General features: G+C 39.5%; 2 protein-coding genes across 4 annotated transcripts in view; both read right to left on the reverse strand.

The window, feature by feature from the left end:
* Positions 1-9427, reverse strand: part of asap3 (ArfGAP with SH3 domain, ankyrin repeat and PH domain 3) — an 88936-nt gene extending 79509 nt beyond the window's left edge. The window contains exons 1-2 of one of the 3 annotated variants that reach the window (XM_057858706.1): positions 4508-9427; positions 2439-2570 (exon numbers count right to left, since the gene is read on the reverse strand). In XM_057858706.1, coding sequence (XP_057714689.1) covers positions 2439-2564 — 126 coding nt within the window. In that variant the 5' untranslated portion in view covers positions 2565-2570; positions 4508-9427. The other 2 variants (XM_057858705.1, XM_057858707.1) reach the window with 2 other exon arrangements.
* A 10849-nt stretch (positions 9428-20276) lies between these two features.
* The window catches only part of e2f2 (E2F transcription factor 2), a 35336-nt gene continuing 32543 nt past the window's right edge, over positions 20277-23069 (reverse strand). The window contains exon 7 of the mRNA XM_057859756.1: positions 20277-21430. Coding sequence (XP_057715739.1) covers positions 21162-21430 — 269 coding nt within the window. The 3' untranslated portion in view covers positions 20277-21161. The remainder of the gene's footprint in view (positions 21431-23069) is intronic.

Here is a 23069-nt window from a genome sequence, read left to right on the forward strand (position 1 = left end):
TGAGAACACCCTAAGAAAACCAATACGGGCACAATGAAAACCAGTATGTTTTGTAAAAACTCAAGTCAATTCCACTTCTTCGATGAACTGAACATAAAGTTCAGTACATTTTTTAAAACCAACGTTGAATTGTCTGGGAGTAACGCACAATGTCATGTGTGGAAGAAAAAAGTAACAGCTCACCAACATCAACACCTCATCCCCACCGTGAAGCATGGTGGAGGGAGCATCATGATTTGGGGCTGTTTTGTTCCCTCAGGGCCTGGACAACGTGCAATCATTAATTGATGAAGGAATTCAAAAGTTCATCAGGATGTTTTGCAGGGAAACCTGAGGCCGTCTGTCAGACAGTTGAAGCTAAAATGAGGATGGATGCTGAGACAAGACAATGATCCAATACAAGGAGGTAAATCAACTTCTGAATGTATTTTGTTCTGCTGAAACCACATTCTGGGGTGGCCAAGTCAAGTCCAGACTTGAACCCCATTGAGATGCTGTGGCATGACCGAAAGACAGACATCCAAGAAATCTGACTGAACTCGATGTGCCAGACTGATTTGATTAGCATCTGGTTGAAGTTATTGCTGCCAAAGGGGGGGGGGGGGGGGGGGGGGGGTTCACTTATTTATTTTTCCACCTTCTGTCATTTTTTTGCATACTATCCTCATTAGAATTTTAAAACCTATAAATGTCTGAGTGGTTTTACTTAGACACTGTTTTTTCATCTGTGTGACTTTGACAAAGATCAGATCACATTTGATGGTGATTTTAGGCAGAAATGTGAGAAATTCCAAAAGTTTCAGATACTTTTTCATACCATTGTACATTGTGCAAATAATTTAGCCAGAAATAAACCAAATCTAATGTTTTGGTATAAATAAATAAATAATAAAAACTAACTTCCTTTTTTGTAAACAAATCTAGTCTTAAATTAACTGGACATAGATGTTTGTACGCTGTGAACAATTGAGGTCTGTGTTTTTAAAGTCTACCCTATGCATCTTTTGTCAAAGGTTTAGTCTCAACATGCAGGCTTTGTGAACAGTGAAGGCAAATTAGTTGACCATGAACTTGTTCAGTTTTGTTTCTGAATTTTAAAGATTATTTTAAGTCCTCAATGACCTACCAAAACATTCCCTGGAAAACAAATGAGTCTTTAAAAAAAAAAAAAAATCGACTGTCTTGACTTATTTTAAGGAAGTAAATCAACTTCTGAATGTATTTTGTTCTGCTGAAACCACATTCTGGGGTGGCCAAGTCAAAGTTCAGACTTGAACCCCATTGAGATGCTGTAGCATGACCTAAAGACAGTGATTCATGCCAGACATCCAAGAAATCTGACTGAACAACAGCAGTTTTGTAGAGAAGAATGGGCCAAGATTAGTCCTGATCGATTTGCCAGACTGATCTGCAGCTACAGGAAGCGTCTGGTTGAAGTTATTGCTGCCATGGAAGGCGGCGGAGGGGCACAACATTTTAAATGTGATGGTTCACTTACTCATTTTTCCCCGCTTCTGTCATTGTTTGCATACAATCCTCATTACAAATTTAAAACATATAAATGTCTGGGTGGTTTTACTTAAAGCAAACATTGTTTTTCATCTGTGTGATTTTGACAAAGATCGGATCACATTTGATGGTGATTTTATGCAGAAATGTGAGAAATTCCAAAAGGTTGAGATACCTTTTCAGAAATAAATTGAATCTAATTTTTGGGTATAAATAAATGAATTATAATTATAAAAACTACCTTCATTTTTTTTGCAAACAAACCTAGTCTTAAATGAACTGGACATAGATGTTTGTATGCTGTGAACATTTGAGGTCTTTGTTTTTAAAGCCTACCATAAGCATCTTTTTGTGAAAAGTTTAGTCTCAACATGCAGCCTTTGTGAACAGTGAAGGCAAATTAGTTGACCATGAACTTGTTCAGTTTTGGTTTTGAATTTTAAAAGATTATTTTCAGTCCTCAATGACCTACCAAAACATTCTCTTGAAAACAATTGAGTCTTGTACACACCTAGCATGGAAGCTTTGTAAATATCAAACAATTACATCATAGGTGAACGTTTGTCAGCATACTAAGTGCAGTGTATGTTTTTGAAGTTAACAAAATACAAATATAACTGCCTTTAAGTCGGCTGAAAAGAACATTTAACGTAACAAAGAGTACATTTATGGATACAGTCATGCTTTGACACTTGACTTGACTGTTAGGCAAAAATATGTACGCTTTTTAAAACTGGAAATGCTATTAAAACATGATTTTGGAGCCCAATGTGGAAAATTAGATTGTATTGTGAGAGAAATAAACCTGGCAATGCAGTAAGTAGGCCAGTCTAAAGGTGAGTGTCGCACGGAAGTCCAACACCATGCACGCCGCAGGTAAAGCCCTCTCCACGGCTGTCCCTCACAACCTTCCTCGGCGGGTCACTCACCTCCTCCACGGCAGACACTGTGCTCCGACAGTCGTTCATTTTGGCTTGAAAGGTGGACGTGGCCGGTGACGAAAGATCCTCATTGGTCAGAACCACAAAGTCCGATATGCTGATTCTCTCCGGCATGTTTGCCTCGAAAGTTGGCCAAAACAAAAAGAATACAAATCAAATCGCTGCGTTCAGGGAAACAACATACAGTTTACGCGCACGCAATTAGTTTCCATCGGAAGCCAGAAAGTAGTCCGTAACGTATCCAAAAAGTGTCCTGGAGCTGAAAAAAAGCGTGTGTGCGCTTGATAGTGATAGTTATGCTCCACACTGCTGGAGGGAGGAGGAGGAATAGAAGGAAGAGGAAGGAGGGAAAAAGCGAATGGAATCGTCACGTGGGAATGTTTTTGTGGCACTCCAAGTTTCCAAGTCCATTCTCATTTCTCATCTCTGTGTAAAAACCATAAAATCGTACTGTGTGCTTGTGCATGGGTGCGAGTGTGGGGTTTCCAAGGCAAAGAAACTGAAAGCTCAAGAAATACTAAGGTTTGTTTTAGTTTTGTGTAGACGATTTTTGTGTTTATTTTATGCATAAGCGGATTTTAAGGGGGAGGGGCAGGGCCAGGCCCCCCTGGTGGCCAAACAGTTCCATTGAATGTAATTGACTTTCCTATATATATAAAAGTTGAAAGCAATAAAACAGCAACATAAATGAATGAAATGAACAAAAAAAAAATTTTTTTTTTTACAATGGGTCGAAATTATTTTTCAAACAGATCATGTGACAAGCAACTCAGACGGTCATTTGCTTTGCATATAAATTGAAAAAAAAAATTTTTTTTTTCAAATGATTTTTTTTTTTTAATTTAAAATATTTCTTTTTAATTGAAGCAACTTTTTGGGGGGATTAAATGATTTACACTCATATGTCCTGCCCATAATATGGCCCAAACACAAAAAGGATTGCTTCAATCAAAGAAAACTTTTTCGATGAAAAATTAAGTGTTCAAATGCAAATTTTTCAATCTCAAATATTTTTTCGCATTCAAAAGCTTTTACCATCATTAAAATTTTTCTTTTTTTTTAATGAAGTGATTTTTCTTTTTGAAAAAATATATTTTTTGAAGCAACTTTTTGATTGAATAATGACAAAAATGTCCTAGCCAAAATCTGGCCCAAATACAAATCAACATTACTTCAATCAATAAAGTTGCTTCAATAAAAAAAATCTTGACTTCAATCAAAAAAATAATAAAAAAATCAAAGAAAAACAGCTTTCACGGGCATTTTTTTTTTTAGTTTCAAATTTATTTTTGCATTCAAAGACATTTTTTTTTATTGAAGCAACTTTTTTTGATTGAATAATAAAGACACATATCTACCTCCATATGGCTCCACCCAGGGGATCCAATTTCTGACTGGGGTAACTACATTGGCACGACACCATCGGGCGTACCATATTCAATGGAGGACGATCTTGGCAAAAAGTATTGCCTACGCAGCCTGATTTAGAATTCTCCTCAAGAATGATGGGACAAAAAACAACACTCATTGTCAGCTTTTTACTCTAAATATTCTTGTAAGTTAATTTTATTGCTGCCACTGGCGTCATCAACATGTTGTGCACCCCCTGCTCCAAAAGTCAAACTCCGCCAATGATTTTATGTAAATTATTTTAAATTAATTTATCATTCCTCTATTTACATATTGCATACTATTCAGATTTCAAAGCAATGCGGTTAACATTAGTGCTAACTGTACATGCTAGCTGCTTTAGTTATCCAAACCTTTTTTAAATAAATCTTATGCCTAATCATAAAAAAATAAAAAATTTTGATATATTTTTTTTTCTGATATGACTTCCAGTTACACGCTCCATTACATCTGAAAATGTGTAAAATGACTGGATTTGAAAGTTTGCACTCCCCTGTATCTGACTCCGGTCTGATATTGTGTCAAACATGTCTTTTCATAGCTTTTAAATTAGTTATAATGCATCCTACTTATTCGATTGAAGGGTGATGCTTATTTATTTCCCCTTGAAGGTCAGTTGTTTGCCTTATGGTGGTGTATAATCTTACCTCCAGCGAGGCGTGACACTGGAGAAGATGAATGAGGCACGCCTCTGTAATCAGTCGCTCGGAGGTGAAACGTCTCTTCTGTCCTGATGTCTCTTCTTGTCTTCTTCTTGATGTCTCACCTCAGTGACCTTCTCCAGGGATCATCTGATGGCATGAAAGAAACAAACTGGAAAAGAGAAAAGTAGTAGAGATGTGTGGAGAACATAACACCTGTGCTTACTGGTGTTCAAACACAAGCTGTTTGCCCTGGGGGAGGCACTAATATTCCTATTCACAGATTTCCTTTTGAAAATCAATCTATTTGCTGAAAACTCAACTATTCAATGTTTTGCTTATGCAAAGCAGTGACTGCATCACTTGAGTGTCATCTAGTGGAGTGTAGTTGGGATGAGTTAAGCTCCATTTAGACAACACTGTGGCACGTAAGGCTTGCCTAGAAACTCAAAATTTTTAAATAAAAAAAACTCAGGTCAGAAAGTGGCAGGAAACGTAATATGAAAATTTTACTTTGAGTAGGTTGATTTTCTAAATTAAATAAGGGGCTCACAAAAATACAAAACAAAAACAAACAACAAAACAATTTTAAGTTGCTAGCGAAACACATTTAAGTCATTGAAACCTATCAACACACATTCCTGACCCGACCCAAAAAGAGGGAAAAAACTGACACTGCTGCTCTGTTTGTATATAAATGGACAAACTCCTTCTTGTGCCGCTTGTCCTTTAGTTGGCAATGAAGGCCGCTGCATGTGCTCCATTGTATATGTTTACACACTGCCTAATGTGTGGGCCAACACAAACATGCCTCATGTCGGCCATGTGCTATATTATGATGCGTGAAACACACTCTATTTATCACTAGGGCTGCGGGCACACTTACAAGTAATTCTAACCAGAAACGCATTTAACAAAAAATTCTTTGTACTTTGTTTGCTGTTTGTATATGGAAAACTGTTCATTACACGCAGTACAGGTAGTCCCCGGGTTACAAATGAGTTCCATTCTTATGCTGGCGACGTAACCCAAGTCTCCGCGTAAATCGGAATTAACCCTTTAAGTACCCCCTAAATCTCAAATTAACTATGCAAAGACATTATTATATGTCCATTTTTTTCTTTAGTAACAAATCTTAATTACACTTCCCCCCTTACAAAAGTTGTTTCTTTACAACAGAAAAGTAAAGCTGTTAAATCTAGAGCCTTCCTGTCGGCATGAACATGATTACTACAAAAAGATCAAGGCCGAACATGGCTTTTTTTCTTTTTTTTTAATTATTATTTTTTAATTAATCACGTTAAAATATTTGACGCAATTAACGCACATGCCCCGCTCAAACATTAAAAGGACAGCGCAGTGAAATGTGTACTTGTTGTGTTTTTCGGGGTTTTGTCGCCCTCTGCTGGCGCTTGGGTGCAACTTCAGCACCCATGAGCATTGTGTAAGTAATTATTGGCATCAACAATGGCGGGCTACTAGTTTATTTTTTGATTGAAAATTTTACAAATTTTATTAAAACGAAAACATTAAGAGGGGTTTTAATATAAAAATTTCTATAACTTGTACTAACATTTATCTTTTAAGAACTACAAGTCTTTCTATCCATGGATCGCTTTAACAGAATGTTAATAATGGTAATGCCATTTTGTTGATTTATTGTTATAGTAAACAAATACAGTACTTATGTACCGTATGTCGACTGTATATATCCATCTTGTGTCTCATCTTTCCATTCCAACAATAATTAACAGAAAAATATGGCATATTTTATAGATGGTTTGAATTGCGATTAATTGCAATTAATTACGATTAAATAATTTCTTTAATTAACGCGATTAAAATTTTTAATCGTTTGACACCCCTAGTATGAATACATTTTTTTTCAACCCAAATCAATTTTTTTTACAACAGAAAAGGTAACAACAGTGGCAGCCAGATACCATTTAAATTTTCTTTTTTAGGTAATTCATTGTCAGACAGAAGCAGCACGGCAAAACACCACGCTTTAAAATAAGTAAAAATATCAAAATGGCTTACCTCTTCGGGGCAGGCAAGGGATCAGGATTGTCATCTGTAAGACCATGGCCCCCAACAGAATATTTACTGCATATGAAGGTGAATGGCTTCATCTTTTGGACGTCCGCACAAGTTAATCCATTGTTCACATTTTTTCCCACTGAGATTTTGGCTTACATATGAAGAAAACGGGACGGTCATAATGTCTAGATTTGTTTCTACAAGTTCCACAACAGCAGTATTTAATCGGGATGTTCTCTTTATGAAAGACTACCGGCAGAAAACAAGCAGTAATAACATGGGTTGTATGTGAGCACGCTTCAATGTTGACAGATCTTGATCTTCTTTGCCTTGAGGAACTTTAAGGTAGAGATTGAAGTATCTGATGGAACACCATCCTGCTGCAGAATTTGTCCCTTTTAATGGTTAGGAATGTAAGAGGCAGCTAAGATTTGTTGATATTTCAGACTATTTATGTTGCCTTCCACCCTGCAGATCTCTCGCACACCCCCATACTGGATGTAACCCCAGACCATGATTTTGCCACCACAAAACTTCACTGTTTTCTGAGTGAATCTCTGATCCATGCGGGCTCCAGTAGGTCTCCTGCAATATTTGCGGCGACTGTGGAGTAATTCAATGGAAGATTAATCTGAAAAATCCACCTTTTGCCACTTTTCCAGCATCCTCCTTTTCTGTGGGCCTTGGCTAATGCCACACGTTTTTTTTTTTTAATTGTCTTTTGTTTAATGCTGGTTTCTGGGCACTGATTCGACCATGCAGGCCATTTCTTGACAGAATTCGACAGACTGTTCTGGTTGACACAGGGACTTCAGGTGACCAGATCTCGTGGAGCTCTGCTGCAGCGGAAAAAGATCAAGATTCTCCAGGACTGGCCAACCCAGTCACCAGACATGAACATCATTTAGCATGTCTGGGGTAGGATAAAAGAGGAAGCATGGAAGACGAAACCCAACAATGTTGATGAACACTGGGAGGCATGCAAGACTGCTTTCTTTGATGTTCCTGATGATTTCATCAATCAATTGTATGAATCCTTGCCAAACAGCATGGATGCAGTCCTTCAAGCCCATGGAAGTCATACAAAATATTAAATTTGCATCTCACAGCACCACTACTAAATTCGCTTATGTTTTGTAACATATTTTTGTATTTGAAGTACATTTTTTTGTTCAATTTTCACACTACTTTCTGTAGGCGACAAAACTTTTGTCTTGCCAAAATTTGACCTTTATGTCTTCATTAAATGATAAATCTTTTTTCAGTGAAACAAATATATTTTTGTTAGGGCTGTCAAAATTATCGCGTTAACGGGCGGTAATTAATTTTTTAAATTAATCACGTTAAAATATTTGACGCAATTAACGCACATTCCGCGCGCAAACAGATTAAAATGACAGCACGGTGTCATGTCCACTTGTTACGTGTGTTTTTTGGTGTTTTGTTGCCTTCCGCTGGCGCTTGGGTGTGACTGATTTTATGGGTTTCAGCACAATGAGCATTGTATAATTACTGGCATCAACAATGGCAAGCTACTAGTTTATTTTTTTATTGAAAATTTTACAAATTTCATTAAAACGAAAACATTAAGAGGGGTTGTAATATAAAATTTCCATTACTTGTGTTAACATTTATCTTTGAAGAACTACAAGTCTTTCTATCCATGGATCGCTTTAACAGAATGTTAATGTTAATGCCATCTGGTTGATTTATTGTTATAATAAACAAATACAGTATGTATGTACAGTATGTTGAATGTATATATCCGTCTCGTGTCTTATCTTTCCATTCCAACAATAATTTAGAGAAAAATATGGCATATTTTATAGATGGTTTGAATTGCGATTAATTACGATTAATTAATTTTTAAGCTGTGATTAACTCGATTAAAATTTTTAATCGTTTGACAGCCCTAATTTTTATACATTCAACATCATTTGGGAGGGTCTTAGCTTTCATATGAGCCATTTCTGAAACCAGTTGAATAATTAAAAGTCAGGTTATTAGCAATTGTTTCTACAAAATGGATAAGCGACAAGACTTTTGTCAGGGACTGTACAATGATTTAACTGTCTACCACTGCAGTAGAGTGAGTATTCAGCCACGTTAATAATAATAATAATGGTAATAGTTATGTCTCACTAATTCAGAAATGTTTGATGGGGTCATGTTCTTCAGCAGTAATCTGTGCCAAGCACCCCTCATAAACTCTGCAGTCTTAAACAGATTTGGGAACATAACATTTGTCCAAAACGCCTTGGTAAGATTAAAAATTCCGATTGGCTTCAGCTTAACCACTGACTGTTGTCAGCATACTTTGGTCTGTATAATTTAGGTGAATTATGCGGACTGCATACATCACGCCTGTCCAGGGCTGATGTCATGCACTCTTGCAATTTCCCGACAATGCCGTCCTTTAGTTTCTTTGCGGCCCCTTGTAAAGAGGCCCTGCTTTTGTGCACCCTTCCAGCCTTCACAAGCTTTCCAGCTTTTGTCAAACCCAACAAACCGGTCTGCTCTGGCCGAGCACCAGAATACAGATCACAAAATTCTAAAGAAAGAAGATTTCAGATAATCACAAACGAAACAAGATGTAGTGTGAGAAAAAGTAAAATGTCACGTGAGTCACCATTTATCTGAAGAAATTCAGCTTGACTGGTCAGAATACCTGCTAGCTACATATTTTCACTGAAGCAGTGAATGCCAGAGGGCAAACGTGCCAAATGCTAACGCCTTAAAGTGTGGCACGCTACTGTTATGCGAGCCCCCTCTCGTGGTATGCTTGAGTCACTTATCTCCAGAGGTGGCTGGTAACTAGTGGTGCAACGATTAATCGATTAACTCGAGTATTCGATTAGAAAAAAAATATTCGAATTAAATTGTGTTGCTTCGAGTATTCGTTTAATTAAAGTGGCATGGTAATGGTTTATTTTGAAAGTGTTTGCATTTAGTTTTATTGATTAGGGTGGATACAATGCCCTCTGGTCTGCCTATTTTCACATGGCTGAATCCAACTGCTCCCTGTTAAGACCAACATCAGCGAAGTTTTTGTTTGAGCTAATGTTTTTTAATGCATTCATAATTTAGTTTATAGGTATATTTAGCCGTTTTTTGTGGGAATATGTGTCAGAACCATTTGTTAAGAGCACTGTAAAGAAAAAAACTAGCTTTTTCTAGCATTTAAGCTAGCGGACTTGTTCTATGTAAGTTAGCAATGTAAGTTTTTTCTTTTGTTGTACATAGATCCTCAGTTAAAAAAAAAAAGCTGCAGCCCTAGTGGTAACTCGTTACATTTACTTCGTTGCACTTACTTGAGTAACTTTCTGAGAAAAATGTATTTCTAAGAGTTTTACAAAGCTATACTTTTTACTTCAGTAGATTTGTGAAAAAGAAACGCTATTCTTACGCCGCTACTTTGGGCGACACTACACTTTTTTTTTTTTTTTTTTGCCAGAGACGCCAACAGTGGCTCTACTGGTTTCACCAATGAGACAGCGCAACACTAATCACATGACTCCATTATACCAATCACACGCAAGCTTGCTGTTCAATATAAAAATATATTTTCTCCTCCATAGGGCACTCATGATCTTTGGAAGAATATTGTAGGGCTGCAGCTATTGATTGTTTTGGTAGTCGATTAATCGATGAACTAATTACTTCGAATAATCAAGTAATCGGATAAGGAACATGAAAAATTTAAATACCTGAGCTGAGCCTCAAATGGTATAAAAATAAATAAATGATGTACAGCAAAAGAACAATTAGCTAACTTAAATAGCAAAAGTCTGCTAGCTTAAATGCTATAAATGCTAACTTTTTTTTTTTTTTACAATGCTCTTAACAAATGGTTCACTCATATTCCCACAAAAATATATATATATACCTATAAACTAAATTACAAACACATTAAAAAAAAAACATTAGCCCAAACAAAAACTTACATTGGTCTTAACAGAAGGCAGTTGGATTCAGCCATGTGAAATGAGGCAGACCAGAGGGCAGTGTATCCACCCTAATCAATAAAACTAAAGGTGGACACTTTCAAAATAAACCATTACAACGCCACTTGAATTAAACGAATACTCAAAGCAACAAAATTTAATTCAAATATATTTTTCTAATCGAATACTCGAGTTAATCGGTTAATCTTTGCAGCACTAGATCAATGCTTCATTTCATTTCTGTAGATTTTTTCTCTCTCGCCAGAATTCAATGATTTTTTTTTTTTTGTATTTCTTCTGCTTAAAGTGGTAATGTAATAGGTTTTATAGTGCCGTATAATAATAAAAGTTCATATAGATAACTTTGTGCTGGGAAAAAAATACCATTGTTTAACAAAAAAAAATCATACATCGTACGCAGTTTCTCACAGTGTTACTCATTACTTGAGTATTCTTTTCACCAAATAACCTTTTACTTGCGTAAATAATACACTTCACTGGTCCTTGGCATCAGTGTTGTTAATAACGGCGTTACAATATAACGGCGTTACTAACGGCGTTATTTTTTTCAGTAATGAGTAATCTAATTAATTACTTTTCTCATCTTGGCAACGCCGTTACCGTTACTGAGGCGGGAAAGGCGTGCGTTACTATGCGTTACTAAGTTGGTTGAATAAAAAAAAAGTCTGAGAGAAACGGACTCACGGGGACGAGAGCTGAGCAGGAGTGGGGAAGACGCCGTTGCAACCGCGATGCTAGGTGGCTCCAATAATACCTGACTGCAGCCATAGCCGACAAACTACGCCCACATGACACGGTAGATATCATATTATAGAACTAGATGCAAATGACAGACACTGCTGCATTGCCAACATCTTTTAAGGACTACATGCGTTTGTAAACAGCCGCCATCTTAAAGCAGTAGACCTCTCAGGAAGGCCCTGATGTAGAGATCCTTCCTAGCGAACCTAAGTAATTTTTTTTTAATCTAAAATGCTCCTAAATCGGCAAAATCTTAACTTAAATCTATCTTTAAATGATGAAACAGTTTTAAAACTTACACATGTTTAAAGTAGACAGAAGGGAACTAATGCAATAACGGGAGAAATTTTAACAACTTTAACGATTGATTCACAACTTTAAATGACTTCCACACATAGCAAAGGTTACTAGCTAGTTATCGCAATACCCTTGTGTCTAGTTAAGCGGAGGGTAAAGAATTGGGTTAGGGCCAATTGTCCCCCAAACCCTTTAAGCTTCACATTGTGTGACCTGTGTTTTTTTTTTTTTTTTTTTTTTTTGAGAAAAAAAAAATATATATATATCACTAGTTACTTTGCCAAGTAACTAATTACTCTTACATTCAGGTAACTGAGTTACTAACGCAATTACTTTTTAGGAGAAGTAATTTGTAACTGTAATTAATTACTTTTTTAAAGTAAAATTAACAACACTGCATGGCACTAAATGCGTTAGTAGACAGCCGCCATCTTAAAGCAGTAGACTTTTTAGGACGGCTCTGTTGTAGAGAACCTTCCTAGCGAACCTAAGTAACTTTTTATCTAAAATACTTCTAAATCGGCAAAATCTTGACTTGAATCTATCTTTAAATGATGAAACAGTTTTAAAACTTTCATATGTCGAAAGTAGAGAGAAGGGAACAAATGCAATAATGGGAGCAATTTTAACAACTTTTAACAGTTGATTCAGGGTAAAGGGTAAATTCGGGTAAAGAATTGGGCTCGGGCCAATTGTACCAAAAACCTTCACAAAAAACTTCACATAGTGTGGCCAATTTTTTGTTGTTGTTGTTGTTGTTGTTTTTTTGAGGGGGAAAAAAAAAAGTAATTATCACCAATTACTTTGCCAAGTAACTAATTACTCTTACATTCAGGTAATTGAGTTACTAACGCAGTTACTTTTTGTGAGAAGTAATTTGTAACTATAATTAATTACTTTTTTTCAGTAAGATTAACAACACTGCTTGGCATACATCTAATGGTGTTTTATAAACCTCTTCTTCTATCAGCTTTACAGGTGGAGTTTGTTGGCGTCCTGCCCTGGGCCTTCCCGCCGCCGGTCTTGGCCCCCGGGATTTTCGGCCGGGGCTTGTCTGGTTGGGTCTGGCTGTGTGGGGGGTCCCGTCGGGCGCGCGCTGGTGTCGTGGGCGGGTGGGGGGGCCGCGCGGGTGCCGGTCCGGGGCCGCGGCCCTTTCCCGGCCGGCCGGCCGGCCGGGGTGGGGTGGAGTGGAGTGGGGGCCGGGGGGTGTATGCGGCAGCCATGGTTCCCTCCCAGGTCCGCCCGGCCGGAGCCGCGTCTCCCTGTACAGGGTGCCAGGGAGGTGCCCTCTAGTGCCATACCGCGCGCCCCTCTTGGCCCGGGGGTGGGTTGTGGGGGGTGCGCTTCCCTCCCCTTGGTCTGTTTCCGGCCCTGTCTGCCTCCCTGGGCCGCGGCGGCCGCGGCTGCCCCCCGGCCGGCGGGGTCGTCGGTGCGGCCTCTTGGGGCCCGCGGGGCCTAGGGTGAGGCTTGCTGTCCCTTGCCGGTGGGGTGGACGCCCCCTGGTCGCCGGCGCTTGGTGTGGCGCCTGCTCGGGGTGCGGGGTGGGTGCTCGGTGGGTGGGAGGGGGGTGGGCGGTCGCGGAGGCGCCGTGGGTGGTCTGGGGCGGGGATTGATCGGGGCCCTGACGCTTCTTCCGCCCTGGGCCGGTGGTTCTGGTGGACGGGGCCACGCCCGCGGGAGCCTGCCTCTTAACTCACGCACTTCTCACTTCGGCACTGTAAATATTTTTCACTCTGGCACTTACATGCTCATACATTTCTCCGGGGAGAGTTGGGACGGGGCTTTACAGTCCCAGCCCGACTCCCCCCTGTTTTTAATGCACTACACACCAAGGTTGTGGGATGGTTGGGACCTGTTGGGGGGGGGGGGGGGGGGGGGGCTCACGGCTGCCTCCTCACCACAGGCCCCGCCATCCCTGCACCTTTTTTAAATGCACCACACACATCATAATCCACAGGAGAGCTCCGGCAAAGGGCGGTGGGACAGGCGGCTGGGCAGAAACTCCATGCTGCGGTCCCACTGCCCCAAGCCAAGCTCTCCTATTTTAATGCATACATTGCACTACCCTCCCCTCACACCCCCATCACGGTGCTGGGTGATGGCTGCCAGTCGGGAACCTGGCAGCCACAGTAATAGGGTGGTAGGTGGGTCCCACACTTTTTCTATATGGCGTGGCTCCCGGGGTGTGGCCTCCCCTCTGCCTCGGCTGCCGGCCGCGGGAGTGGGTTGGGGGGTCGGGTCTCCGATCTTGCATCGCCCCGTGGCAGTTCCTGGGCGTTCTCCTGCCTCCGCCTTCCCCTCTCTTCTCTGGCTGGGCATCCGCCCTGCGCTCCGTCGCCGGTCGCTGGCTGAGCGCCGGTGTATCAGCGGGGTGTCGCCTGCACCGGCGGGTGACCCTGCCTTGCCTGGGGCTTGGTGGGCCGCTGGGGGTCCCGTGGCGTGCCGTGCCGGTTGGGGGGCTGTGGCTGTGGCTCGTGGCCCGGGTGGGCGGGCGGGGGTGGGTGTAGGCGTGGGGTTGGTGATGCGTCCCCTCCTGCCATCCCTGAAGGCCGGTTGATGGGCGCGCGGGTGGCCCGGGGGACCACCCTGGGTCCCGGGGGGGGGACGATGGCTCCTTTGCTGGGCGGCGGGAGGAGGGATGGGCTGCGCATGGCTGACGATAGCACCAGCATATTAGTAACTACTTTAGATGTTCAATGTATTTCTTGTTGTTGTTTGTGTATGTGTTTCTTTTCTTTCTTCTCTTGTATTTCTTTTCTTCTGTCCCCCCATAATCCCTTCCTGTTTGCTGCTTTGTCATAATAAAAAGGTATTTTGAATGATCACAATGGGAGTATGTCAGACTCTCAATGTGAAACATTAAAGCTGTTCAGAATCCGGGCACTTAGACTTCCATTCTCTGTGTCAAACAGCTGAACAGGACAGGTTTATAAAAAAAAAAAAAAAAAAAAAAAAAAAAAAAAACCTTTTATTTGAGTACATTTTTTGGATGACTACTTTTACGTGAGTAATACTATTTTGAAGTAGCGCTACTCTTACTTGAGTAAAATGTTTGGCTACTCTACCCACCTATGCTTATCTCTTTCACTGCCGGCCATTTGCTCAAAAGCAAATACAATATTGTGTTTCAGCACAATTTAAACAGAGACTACCAAATCATAGATTAGAGTCCCATGTTTTATCAGAAAACGCTTGCATCTATCATTACAACAGTTGGTTTGAAAACTACTGCTCCAAGGCAGCAGAGATCTTCCTGAAAGATTAGCGGATTTCCCATCAGTCCAGAGGACGATCGTGTCCCCCCCACCCTTCCTTTTCTTCATTCCCTCCTGTTGACTCAGCCCGGCCAGGTCCTGCTATCAATTTACGAATGCCGTCAAGGCAAGAGGAGACCCGGCCTTACGGTAATGCGGCCACATGCGTGCCGGAGAATGGCAGGAAATGAGAGCAGCTTTGAATCATTGTTGTTTAGCACTTCCACAACCAGTACATGAGATATGTGCGAAACAGCGTGTCTAAAACAGTCTTGAAACATTTTCCTGACTCAGCCGACATTTGAGCTGGGTGGTGTACGAGGACAAAAAGTCAACTGAACAAACTGTCTCAGGTTGTCAAACAAGTTTGGGCATTGTGACGTATTCACTGACAATATGTAGACTCCACCAGTCAGACTTAGCCATGTCATCATTATGTTTAGAAGCAAGGATGACATTTTGACCCTCACATTTTCCACTTTCTATTCGACGCTGTCAGATTCCATGAGATTTTAGGCTGGTTGACATGTCAATCACTACACTTTTAGGGAAACTACCTGGCTGGGAATTCCCGAATGTTTAAAAATTTACAAAAAAATAATACATGACATTACGATCAAGTGTTACCCAAGGGTTCTTAAAGTGTTTACACTAATTACCAACTAAAAATTACTTACATTACAATATACAGTGCCTTGCAAAAGTATTCGGCCCCCTTGAACCTTGCAACCTTTCGCCACATTTCAGGCTTCAAACATAAAGATATAAAATTTTAATTTTTTGTCAAGAATCAACAACAAGTGGGACACAATCGTGAAGTGGAACAAAATTTATTGGATCATTTAAACTTTTTTAACAAATAAAAAACTGAAAAGTGGGGCGTGCAATATTATTCGGCCCCCTTGCGTTAATACTTTGTAGCGCCACCTTTTGCTCCAATTACAGCTGCAAGTCGCTTGGGGTATGTTTCTATCAGTTTTGCACATCGAGAGACTGACATTCTTGCCCATTCTTCCTTGCAAAACAGCTCCAGCTCAGTGAGGTTGGATGGAGAGTGTCTGTGAACAGCAGTCTTCAGCTCTTTCCACAGATTCTCGATTGGATTCAGGTCTGGACTTTGACTTGGCCATTCTAACACCTGGATACGTTTATTTTTTAACCATTCCATTGTAGATTTGGCTTTATGTTTTGGATCATTGTCCTGTTGGAAGATAAATCTCCGTCCCAGTCTCAGGTCTTGTGCAGATACCAACAGGTTTTCTTCCAGAATGTTCCTGTATTTGGCTGCATCCATCTTCCCGTCAATTTTAACCATCTTCCCTGTCCCTGCTGAAGAAAAGCAGGCCCAAACCATGATGCTGCCACCACCATGTTTGACAGTGGGGATGGTGTGTTCAGGGTGATGAGCTGTGTTGCTTTTACGCCAAACATATCGTTTTGCATTGTGGACAAAACGTTCAATTTTGGTTTCATCTGACCAGAGCACCTTCTTCCACATGTTTGGTGTGTCTCCCAGGTGGCTTGTGGCAAACTTTAAACGAGACTTTTTATGGATATCTTTGAGAAATGGCTTTCTTCTTGCCACTCTTCCATAAAGGCCAGATTTTAAATTATCCAATAAATGTTGTTCCACTTCACGATTGTGTCCCACTTGTTGTTGATTCTTGACAAAAAAATTAAATTTCATATCTTTATGTTTGAAGCCTGAAATGTGGCGAAAGGTTGCAAGATTCAAGGGGGCCGAATACTTTTGCAAGGCACTGTAATGGGAACGATTGGCTCCGGTGCTATTTTTTGCCGGACCTTGGAACGAAGATGCATTTTATGCAGTTGGTAACAAGGAATCCGAATTTTTAACAGCACGTCTGCCGCACGCGCGCAGGCGATAAATCGCAGCGGAAAAATTATCGCCTTCATTTTTATTTATCGTGCGATAAATGGAATTATTGCATATTGCGACAGGCTTAGGCACACACGAATGTTTCTTATATATTTTTGGGTTCTCAATCAAAATTTCACTTTCACGCTACCTCATGGTAGAGTCTCAAACCTGTTAGCATGAAAAATTCTTATGTTGAACCAGTCCCCCTTAGTAGTGGTTGTTTGCGAAGCAAGTAGCCTGCTTAGATGCAGCGTTGTTAATCTTTAAAAAAGTAATTAGTTACAGTACAAATTACTTCTCCCAAAAAGTAGTAGTGAGTTAGTAACTCCGTTCCCTCAGTGTAAGAGTACAGTGATCCCTCGCTACTTCACAGTTCAAACTTCACGCCCTCAGTCCATCGGGGATTTTTTTTTTTCCAATTAAAAAATCCATAAATAAATACAAATGAGCTGTCCCGAGCCGATCGCTTAGTCTCACTCTCCCGCCCTCTCCCTGCTTTGTTTATCAAAGAGTGAACTGGAGTTGCTTATTAAACGATCATTGACAGACGGTTAGGCTTTGATCTTGCCAGAGACTCAGCTTTTAAAGCGCCGCATTCGTCAATCATGGTTTAACTTGTTAAACAGTTGCTGTGGCAACTCATTGTGTCTGAGTGAGTAGCTGAAGCGGATTTGAGTGGACTCATTATAAAGACAAGCATTTAAAAAAAAAAAAAAATTAAATGGATTGGGCGACTACTTTTTTTCTTGTTTAAAAATAATTCTGTGGGACAGTAACATTACATTATTACATTTAAAGTGCTTAAAAATATTTATATATATAAATATATATAAACAGTATATATTAGGGCTGTCAAAATTATCGCGTTAACGGCCCTAATTAATTTTTTAAATTAATCACGTTAAAATATTTGACGCAATTAACGCACATGCCCCGCTCAAACAGATTAAAATGACAGTACAGTGTAATGCCTGCTTGTCATTTGTTTTTTGGTGTTTGGCGCCCTCTGCTGGCGCTTGGGTCCAACTGATTTTATGGGTTGGTACCATGAGTGAGCATGGTGTAATTATTGACATCAACAATGGCGAGCTACTAGTTTATTTTTTTGATTGAAAATTTTACCAATTTTAATAAAATGAAAACATTATGAGGGGTTTTAATATAAAATTTCTATAACTCCTACTAACTTTTATCTTTTAAGAACTACAAGTCTTTGTATCCATGGATCACTTTAAGAGAATGTTAATAATGTTAATGCCATCTTGTTGATTTATTGTTATAATAAACAAATACAGTACTTATGTACTGTATGTTGAGTGTATGTATTCGTCCTGTCTTATCTTTCCATTCCAACAATAATTTACAGAAAAATATGGCATATTTTATAGATGGTTTGAATTACGATTAATTTTAAAGCTGTAATTAACTCGATTAAACATTTTAATCGTTTGACACCCCTAATAAATAGTTGTTATATAAATAATTTGTCTTCCCATATGTTGTAATAATAGAATAGACCCTACCATTATTTACTAAATTATTTTCATTATTTTCACTCACATTTATCTTTCTTTTGCTGAATGTGCCTGTCCATACCCTTCCCCCCAAACGTACGTTTGATTGGCTGATGACTTAAAGCCCCCTGTCCCGCCACAAAGACACACATACTCACAGAGCCCCGACAGATTCATGTCGACAACATGCCACCTCCCTTTTTTCGGCCAGCAGCAGCCACTGTAAGTCGTGTAAAAAGACGTCAATGCTGTGGAAGTGGGGGAAACACCACTAATTTTGCTACTGAAATTCCGACCTACATCAGAGTTAGCATAACATTAAACTTGCTAACCTGGGAAAAACTGCAGTTAGGCCAGCCTCCACAAGGATCAACGAAGTCAAGTTAGCTGTCCCTTATTTGAATCACTGTTTGCATTATGTGCATTACGGTAATATCGTACCTACCAATGTTGAGACCAAGCCTGCGTCCTAGAATTGGGGTATTCTGAAATACCAAATACATTTATTTTGTTGTCATGCTACCGTTTCAGTCCCCACGGCCTAAAATAGGGAGATCCATTGAGCAGTACCGTATATGGCAACGTTATCGAGGAGGCATAATGAATTCATTTATTTCCACTTTTTTTTTTTCTTTCAAACAAACACAATATTACAAAAATATTAAGTGCTGCATGTCATACAAAAAAGCCTGTATGAAAATAAACCAGCAAAGGGTATAAATACAAAATCAACTGTACAAATACCAGGATGAAAAATAACGCTGATTGAAATGACTACAAATTCTCAGAATCTACATGATAAAACATAATTAATCACTCATACACACTGTATAAGAACTATTTCCAATGCAAAAAAAAAAAGAACAATATCACACCCAAACACACATTTTCAAGTTTTTTTTTAGGACAGGACAGTTAGCTTATTCCTAAAAGCCCAACAATAATCATATCAAACATCACATTTACAAAATTGAAGAACAAAACACGTGAGCATCAAGGAGCATAACATGAAATTCTTAGAAATGCAATAGTACTTGTGCAATACTACTTGCACAAGATTTCCAAACCAATTTGGAACCAAACCTTCCAAATAAAAAATAAAATAAAATAAAAACAAAAATACTATTAGCATGAATTAGCACCTTCTAAATTGACGACTGCAGATGACCTTGCTATTGTTCAGTGCTATATTATAATGGCCGGAATTTGCTTCCTTTCCAGTGATTCAAACCTGCAAAGCTTTCCAATGCGAAATTTAAAGCTAACACAAAAACAATGCTGCCCCCTGCAGGCCAAAGACTGGCAAGACTTTTTAAGAGCAAACCAAAAGCAAGACATAATTCCTGAGTTAAAAGAAAAATAACAAGAACGTTTTCCACCATAAACAACGTTCTGCTTGCGGTTTGACAAATGTGTAATGATTGGAATCCCTTAAGATGATTTTACATTCCGTTACATTTTGTGGTTAAGTGGTGCTCAGTTTATTTTTTGGCCATCAAATGATTCAATTATTAAGCTTTGAACTATAATGACAAATATTTACCTTTTTAATAATTATGAACATTGCGTATGTTTTTTATTATTATTTTTGCTTGGATTTATTTAAATCTCCTTTAACATCATAATTCCACGATGTACGGAAATGTTTTATATAATAATCAGTCATTTCTTTTGACGTGTGAAGTCATTAAGTCATATTTTCATCATTCATATCAATTTAATTTAGACAGGAATTCAATTGCATATTTGCCAATTTAATCCGAATTTAATCTGGAAAACTATATTGATTGATCTCATTTAATGATTTACTGAAATATTTTTCTTATTCGATTTCAATATTTTACAGCGCCATTTTTTCCATTGAATCTTTAGGTTTTCAAGAACATTTAGTGAATTCAATGATTTTTGCCTTTAAAGTAATTCAGTTACATTTTCTAACTATGGAGCCCTTATGGTCACATCGACAGAAAATTAATTTAAACCATCAGGTACGCACCAGATACTATGTTGTGCACATCAGAAACAATCTGGTAAACATTAGCATTATATAGCATTTAAGCTAGCGGACTTTTGCTAAGCAAGTTAGCAAATTGTTTGTTTATAAGATTATTATTTATTTTTTATATATTTTTTAATATTGTTAGAAGCTAAACTCAGGCGTGCATCGCACACCAGCCGTTTCCACGTGCTAGAAATGATAATACAGGATTTAGTTGAGATTTACTTCAATTTTGGCCTCAACTAGCGTCTGAGCTTAGCCTAAAATGATATAAAATAAATAAATGAGGATCTAAATACAACAAAAGAACAATTGGCTAACTTGCATAGCAAAAGTCCGCTATCTTAAATGTTATATTATGCTAATGTTTACCAGACTGTTTCTGGTGCGCACCAGATGGTTTAAATTTATTTGATTTCTGTCAATGTCCCTTTAGAGGCTTCGTATCTAACATATTAAATGAAATTCTATTTCAGTCTCTAAATATTTAAATCAATTAATTTCATTTTTTGAGCATACTTTTGCTCGAAACAAATTTTACTAGTGTGTAAACCTTCAACCTCTGGACCATATGTGCCAGCACGATCATTGAATCTTGTCCACCGCAAGTTCAGAAAGAACATAAAGCCTAACAGGGTGAATATATGTACCTCATTCAATGACCTCAATCGCCTCCAACAAATTTCACTTATTAACCCTGATTATGCATACCTGTAAAGTGAAAACCATCAGAAAATTGAATAGTTCCCCAGCTCGAAGTAGAATGTCAACCTAATCATTAGGCCTGGCCATATAGTGTAAATATATGTACATTTTTTTTCAAAGCTCTTTGATTGTTTTCAGCACTCCACCACAAATGAATCAGCTAATCTCCACAACCTATTTTGAAGGGGCTGCACAGGGGCGAAGAGAGAATCAGGCTCCATCATGGCTTCATACTGTAATCGTTTCCAAATGTTCCGCCATCTCTACAAGAGATCATTAAGGTCATACGTGTCGAAGAAGTCGGACACACCCTCGCCGTCCTCTAGGCTCCATAGGTAGTCGCTGTGGTCCAGAGGCGGGGAGAAGCTTACGAAGGGGGTGGCGCCACCTCCACTGGTGTCGGCAGGGAAGGAGGCGCCAGGTAGCTGGTCCTCGGTCATCTGCAGCAAGCTTGGGGGCAAACCAAGCAGACGCTCCACGTCCAGCAGAGACGAGGAAGAGGAGGTCGAAGCGGCCACGGTTGACACGTTTGCTGTGTTTCATTTCGGGGAAAAATGATAGTTGAGAATGAGCTGTTTATGAGAATTTTAGCTTATCTTTAAAGGCTCATACAATATTGGCTAATGCTATCAAAATCTATCAAATGAAATAATTGCCGCCCTTCTTACTTTTCTTTTTTAATTTTATTTTTTTAAATACTGTATATATATATTTTTTTGCAATCAGTAGTAGAAGTAGTGGTGGGATGCTCTGGGTACCTCAAGATACGATACAAAGACCATGATAACGATCACACGAGATGGTGATAAAACAATTATTTAAAGCAAGTTCTCCCGCTTGAAAATTTTAGAGAAGCCTGTAATTGTCAACATGGGTAAACCTCAACCATGAGAGACAGAATGTGGAAAAAACAAAACAAAACAAAAAAAAAAACAGAAAATCACGTTGAGTTTTTAAAAAATGTTTTGCAAATCATAGTGGAAAATACGTATTTGGTCAATACCAAAAGTTCATCTCAATACTTTGTTATGTACCTTTTTGTTGGCAATAACGGAGGCCAAACGGTTTCTGTAACTCTTCACAAACTTTTCACACACTGTTGCTGGTATTTTGGCCCATTCCTCCATGCAGATCTCCTCTAGAGCAGGGGTTCCCAACCTATTCCACTAAGGCACACTGTGGGTGCAGGATTTCATTCTTACCAAACAAGATGACAACACTTTTTCCCCAATCTGGTGTTTTACAAGTGCAATCAGTTGATTGCAGTCAGGTGTGGCTTGTTTTAGCAGAAGCCTCATTGGTTCAACTGTCTCTGCTGGATCGGCTGGAACAAAAACCAGGACCCACAGTGTGCCTTGAGGACTGGGTTGAAAACCCCTGCTCTAGAGGAGTGATGTTTTGGGGCTGTCGTTGGGCAACACGGACTTTCAACTCCCCCCCTCACCCCATGGCGTCAAAATGATAACAAGAACAGTGGGCAAAAATCCCCGAACCACTCGGGGGGACCTAGTAAATGACCTACAGCGAGCTCGGACTACAGTAACAAAGTCTGTGTTTGGATCCATATTATACGACTCCCCGTATCCTAACAGTAACACAATGCGCCGCCAGGTACTCAAATCCTGCATGCCAGACGTGTCCCCCTGCTGAAGAAAGTACACGTCCGGGCCCGTCTGCGGTTCGCTAGAGAGCATTTGGGTGATCCAGAAGAGGACTGGGAGAATGTGTTATGGTCAGATGAAACCAAAATAGAACTTTTTGATAGAAATACAGGTTCTCGTGTTTTGAGGAAAAAGAATACTGAATTGCACCATACCCACTGTGAAGCATGGGGGTGGAAACATTATGCTTTGAGGCTGTTTTTCGGCAAGTGGCCTAGCCAGTCTCCAGATCTCAACCCCATAGAAAATCTGTGGGAGTTGAAAGTCCGTGTTGCCCAACGACAGCCCCAAAACATCACTGCTCTAGAGGAGATCTGCATGAAGGAATGGGCCAAAATACCAGCAACAGTGTGTGAAAAGCTCTTGAAGAGTTACAGAAAACGTTTGGCCTCCGTTATTGCCCACAAAGTATTGAGATGAACTTTTGATATTGACCAAATACTTATTTTCCACCATGATTTGCAAATAAATTCTTTAAAAATCAAACAATGTGATTTTCTGGTTTTTTTT

Source organism: Corythoichthys intestinalis, chromosome 15 (genome assembly GCF_030265065.1).
Source record: "Corythoichthys intestinalis isolate RoL2023-P3 chromosome 15, ASM3026506v1, whole genome shotgun sequence".
NCBI lineage: Eukaryota > Metazoa > Chordata > Actinopteri > Syngnathiformes > Syngnathidae > Corythoichthys > Corythoichthys intestinalis.